Source organism: Nannobrachium achirus (assembly GCF_963921795.1).
Source record: "Nannobrachium achirus genome assembly, chromosome: 6".
Classification (NCBI taxonomy): domain Eukaryota; kingdom Metazoa; phylum Chordata; class Actinopteri; order Myctophiformes; family Myctophidae; genus Nannobrachium; species Nannobrachium achirus.
Window position 1 is genome coordinate 22,946,714 of NC_137815.1, and position 6,000 is coordinate 22,952,713.

Below are 6,000 nucleotides of genomic sequence, written 5' to 3' on the forward strand. Positions count from 1 at the left end.
TCTTAGTAAACAAGAAAAGAAGAAAATAAAAAGAAGACAAAAAAACATTTTCAAGGCATACTGTACCTATCGACACCTATCATAACCAATCAGGGGAGAGAACTCACACAGGATGTTAAGATAAACAAATGAAATGGAGGAATGTCACAAAGAAATGTGCAGACAAAATTGCAACTGGAACACTATAAAGTCTCTTCTGATTGGCTGAAATTGGCAACCTGCCTGCAAATGTATGTTCTGTTTATTAAAGAGCTGGAGAGACAGGCAGACTCTGAACAAACACTCAACGTTTCAGGTTATGGAAGGATCTGGGTTGAAAACAGCCAATACTTTACTCACCGTGACACCCTTCAAGATGCTCGCACATGATTCCATTGACAGTGTAACCCCTTCATCAAGGCATTTTTCAAACGCGTCTTTACACTTCATCATGGTTCGATCGACTTCATCACTCCAACCCTGAAGTCTTGTTTCCAGTTTTTTGCACACTTCTACTTTGAGGGAACCCTAAAATAAAAAAAAACGTGGCACTCAGAACAAACCAAAATGTGTAGTAGTGTCACCTACTGCGTGTGTAACTATGAATCATGGATAATTCTAAGCCCATGTCCAAGCCCAACCCTAACACCCCAAATAATATGCATTCTCAAATGTCACTAAACTTGTGGCACATTTGGTAATACAAGCACACACACACACACACACATGCACGCACGCACGCACGCACGCACACACATACAGACACATGTTTTACCGTGTCTGGTGTATTCGCTGCTTTCATCAGAGAAAGTATTCCATAGGCTCCAGAGACATAATAGTTGGTCTTTGATTGATGGTCATTGAGATCTTTCAGAAACTGCTGAAGTTGGGGTATTTCTGGAAAATGATTTGTGAAATGTTTTGTATTTACATCTATTTTGCAGTCAAATCTGCTGTACAAAATGTGAATTGAATACAGTATTTTCTCTAAACTGCAGATGCAGTAGACCATACTACACATATTTGTCCCGTCCTACCAGTGTCATCTGCTTGCAGATACTTTAACTCGTGTAAGTCTTTAGAGGTGACTGTGAACACTTGGAAAAAGCCACTGTCATCACTGAAATGTTTCTGAAAAGGAATTAAATAATAAAGACATATTATTTTACGTGTGTGTGAGTGCGTGTGTGTGTGTGTGTGTGTGTGTGTGTGTGTGTGTGTGTGTGTGTGTGTGTGTGTGTGTGTGTGTGTGTGTGTCCAAACATTAATATTTTACAAAAAAATGATAATACACAAAAATAACAAAAACATGCAGGGAAAAACAATTCATTCACTCTGTGTTTCTCAACAAAATGCCTGTCCAAAAAAGGCTTTAAAACATACCTTGACCCCCTTTTCTTTGTCGAATTTCTTTCGCACTTGTTCCTTGACTCTTTTGTTTTTTTGCAAAACATAATCACGTGCCTCCTTGTTTGACCTGGAAGAAAATGTACAATCTTACTGTATTATGTTTGTTATAATTCCTCTAATTCATATTTCATCTAGAGAACCTTTAGCACTGAAAACACATTAAAAACATCTCCACCCTGAAAAACATTCCAGAATCGTCAATCTCTCCAGCAATGGGATCAAAACTTATATCATGAGGGAAATCTGCTGCAACATCACAATAAACTGTAACAATGAATCAGCTACCTATCTGTGCTATCAAGTAAATATGTCCTGTATCTTACTTCTTGTATTTGTCATCAATAACATCAGATTTGGTGCAGATGAAACTGATGCTTCGACACTCTCCACCATTTCCAATGAGACTGACGGTCTGGTTTAAGATCTCCCATGGCTCCTTCGCTGAATCTACTCGACTTGTATCACTACTGACAATCCACACAGCAGAACAATCTCCTACAAACTAGAAGAAAATAATTGAATGCTTTTACAAAGATAATACAGTAGATATATCTTAACTGAATACATTATCATCCATAATATTATGTTATGGCTTCTTGAATACTGTGGAATAGTCTTTTTTCTTTCTTTTTTTTAGCTACCGGTATTGTAAATAACTTACCCTTTTCCACATTTCATCTCTGCTCTTGTTACAGTCTCCAGTTCCAGGAAGATCTATAAGTGCAACATGCTGAAGCAGTTTGCTGGCATTTGGTACCTTAATGGTAACACACTTCACAAGTGGCCAATACCGTGTTCCCGTCTTCAATCTGGTCTCTTCCTCATCTTCCTCAATGTCTCGTCTTGTATACTTTGCAATTTTCTCAGAGAGATCTGAGGACTGGAACATACAGTACATTCTGGTGAATTAACTTTTTTTTCATGTTTGTTTTTTTGTTTTCTGACCTCAATTACAACCACAAATTCAGTGTGTGTATTCAGGGGTTGACACTAAGGTCTCAGAGGCGCTTGCCCGTCGGGCAAGTGCCCAAATGTCATGCCCACTTGCCCGAAAGGTAATTGTTCATTATATTGTTCACCAGATAGACATATATCTGGTGTTGTGTTTATAGATGTTGAGATGTTAAGACGGATATCTGGTGTTGTGTTTATATACGGTTTTGGGCAACCTGAAAGCAACTCCGCCTGCCCGTAAGTTGTATTTACCGGTACTTGCACGCACGCACGCACGCACGCACGCACGCACGCACGCACGCACGCACGCACGCACGCACGCACGCACGCACGCACGCACGCACGCACACACACACACACACACACACACACACACACACACACACACACACACACATATGCTTCTCTCTCACAAACATTCATTGTCTTAACTTACTGTTTTACATCTCAGTGTCTTCTTTTGGGACTGGCGGAATTCTGGAATCTCTCTAAAATTCTTGTTGTCCATGTAGTCTGCAACATCTAAAAATTTCTTAGCATCTTCTCCATACAGTGCTGAGATCTTTTCCTTAATGTCATCATCGTCAGTATCACCTTCCTCATCTTTTGCGGAATCAGGATTCTTCAAATAATCCCACAACTCATCTTCCCATTCCTAAACAAAAATATACAATCTCATTAATAGTATGTCATTGCTTTTTCATAATTTTTCACACAATAAGATGTCATATTCCACTTTACATATAGAAAAAACATGTACATTTTACCTTTGCTGGGATGAACTCGATCTCTGCTATGTATTTGGTGTCTGTCATATTTGCCTGCACTTGAATCATTACTGAGGTACAAGCACTGGTATCTCCAGAGGGCAAGAGATCCTTCTCCCCAATAATGGCATTTATCAAGGAGCTTTTCCCAGCTCCTGTTCTACCAAAGACACCCACAAGCTCCCTTTTGCTGTTCTCTAAATCTGAAATCTTTCTCCTGTTGTGATGAAACGACAGAAACTTTAAAATATGGTCTCTGCACATGTTGTGCAGAGACATACAGAAGAATATAATCCAAGTTTTCATACATTTTACCATAGGCTAGACAAGTAAAATAGCAAAGAACAACGTGGGTAGGCTACTATATGTAATAATGATAATAAGTGTTATAAGTATAAACTGGACTGTTAAAAGGTCATTTTAGTTGGAGTAGGTTTTACTCACTTTAGAAACGTGTTGAGCTTTGTCTCCTGTCTGATTTCATCATGAACAGATTTCATGATATGCTTCACCTTTTCAGCTTCTGTAAGAGTAGAACATGAGCTAAATTCAACTGGAATCAGCAGTACATGCGATCGCTACAGAAGAACCATTTGATACAGTTTAGACAGATACTGTATACAAGTAAAACGCCATAATGGCGAGTGGCGACCGTAGGGGCAAGATGAAAAGTTATCAAATAATGTGTTCTTCTTTAATAAAGTGATATGAGGTCAATGAGGAGGCATTTATAAACAAAATGATTCAATTCAATTTATTTGAGTAACTAAAGCAGTGATGTGTGACTGTCTACAGCCCTTGCAACCGTTGCCTCAAAATTGTATGGGTCACCAATAAAATGTTTTTGAGCGCTGTGACAACTTGTGAGCTTGTAGATCGGCTATTTTCAAAATATTTCACTCTGGAGAGGAGACTGATCCTGCAAACGGATTCACGTTGATGTGCAGGACGAGAGAGATCGTAAGGCTAAAACTTGTAGAGAGACTCTGTGCATGTCAATTGTTGCATCGCTGTGGTGTTTATAACCTATAGTTGCATTGCATTCTGCGGCATTCAACATTTCTCAAACATGATAATTAATAGTAACAACACAAAGGTCATTTCAATCTGTAGCAGGAATATCCTTCAATCAATACTGCATTTTTAAAACATTAATGACGGTCTTTACCTTGCATCGGTTCCATATTACTGGTAGAGGCTCCAATCTGAAGATAAATACACATACACACATACACGTTAACTGAGCATTTCATAAATTACTGGTTCAATGCCAATAGCACCCACACACACGTCGCACGGACACACACACACACACACACACACACACACACACACACACACACACACACACACACACACACACACACACACACACACACAGGTCTTGCGTAATCTTTTACCAAAAGAGCTTTACCATGGACATAGTCAAAAGTAAGACAGACAAGACCTCCCAAAATATTCATTGTTTCCACAATAAGACAGGGCATCGCTTCATTTTCCAAGTAGGTAGACACATTTCAAAGTGAAGCTAAAGGCCAGTTCAGACCAACGCAACTCCTTGCAACCGCAACTCCTTGCGAACATTATCCCCAAATGGCCCCGGCCTATTCTTCAACTGGGCAGTCTAGAGTCTAGAGCACTGCAACGGTCTCTAACAGATTGGGGTGGACTGGCAGAATGTAAACTGACTAGTCAAATCGTTTTCAGAGGGCAGCTCTAGCACCCCAGATGAACAACACCCATATTTTACACCTGCTCTCACATGCATGTCTCTCTCATATACAGCATTGTCTGTACCTTTCTCTTCAGTTCATTCTGTTGATCCTCCAACAGGGTGAAGTACTGTTGTCTGTCTGGGCTCCCTGCAAAACAACACACTATTAAGCATTTAGACTCCATCTACGTAGACGATCAGATTGCCCTAGGGCAGTGGTTTCCAAACTTTTTAGCTCGAGACCCAAAAGAGATATTTGATGTCTTCCTCCCTGTGACCCAAAATAGTGAAAATAGCAGATCTACAAGCTTGTATATTTTTTCATTACTTCTTACGTTTATTTATTTAGTATTTTATTCTATGCCGTTTCTTTGATTTGGGGTCCTTGACAAATCAAAGAGGAAAAAGAAACCACTGAATTATACAGTACCCTGTGACTGTATTCGGTTTACGGTTTAGGCATTTTGTAGAAGCTTTTAATCCAAAGCGACTTACAATAAGCAGGTAATACATCACTATAATAAGCAAGATAATATGTCAGTACATCAACAACAATATAAAAATTTCGAACATACCAGCGTTCTCTATGCCATTCCCTCTGCTCTGATTGGCTTTAGTGGCAGCCAATGGCTGCCTCTGGTCTCTGCTGGGGGGTCTGAAAGCCTGGACCCTATCGTTGGCGGCGGGGGGAGTGGCCTGCGAGGCGATGACGTCGATCATGTCTAGGTCATCCTGGGTGAAGGCGTCGTCGTCACCAAACGGGTCAACCACTGGGGCAGCTGCTGCTGCTGCTGCTGAGGTCACTTCATGGTTGATGCCCCGAGGGCGCTTGGCGGGGGGGTAGCTCATGGTGGGTGGGGGGCGGGGTCAGACAGGAGGAGGATCTGGGGTGAAGAGGAGCAGAGAGAAAGATGAGGGATTGTTGGATATCAAAGTGGGTAGTAGCTTCACAATCCTTTATCCATTTAAGTTGGTTTATTCAAAAGTACTAGATCAACAAGCTTCTGCATCTTGAGCATGTGCTATTTGTTTTTATCTCGGAAATTACTATTTAGATTCTTCTTTGTTTTACATAAATCTTCTCTTCTGGGGTCCCTGGCACAAAGCAATTTCAGATGGGGGTCTGCAGCCAAATACATATCAATTGGGAACCAGATAGATAGATAGATAGATAGA

General features: G+C 40.5%; 1 protein-coding gene across 1 annotated transcript in view; it reads right to left on the reverse strand.

Annotated features, from left to right (window-relative positions):
• The window catches only part of LOC308286911 (uncharacterized protein), a gene marked incomplete at both ends in the record, with an annotated part of 28,815 nt that extends 23,142 nt beyond the window's left edge, over positions 1-5,673 (reverse strand). Inside the window, 12 exons of the mRNA XM_080728033.1 lie at positions 340-507; positions 755-876; positions 1,017-1,110; positions 1,363-1,456; positions 1,713-1,891; positions 2,051-2,269; positions 2,780-2,998; positions 3,111-3,327; positions 3,555-3,633; positions 4,279-4,315; positions 4,908-4,972; positions 5,400-5,673. Of these exons, the coding sequence (XP_080584159.1) occupies positions 340-507; positions 755-876; positions 1,017-1,110; positions 1,363-1,456; positions 1,713-1,891; positions 2,051-2,269; positions 2,780-2,998; positions 3,111-3,327; positions 3,555-3,633; positions 4,279-4,315; positions 4,908-4,972; positions 5,400-5,673 (1,767 nt within the window). The remainder of the gene's footprint in view (positions 1-339; positions 508-754; positions 877-1,016; positions 1,111-1,362; positions 1,457-1,712; positions 1,892-2,050; positions 2,270-2,779; positions 2,999-3,110; positions 3,328-3,554; positions 3,634-4,278; positions 4,316-4,907; positions 4,973-5,399) is intronic.
• Positions 5,674-6,000: the final 327 nt, after the last annotated feature.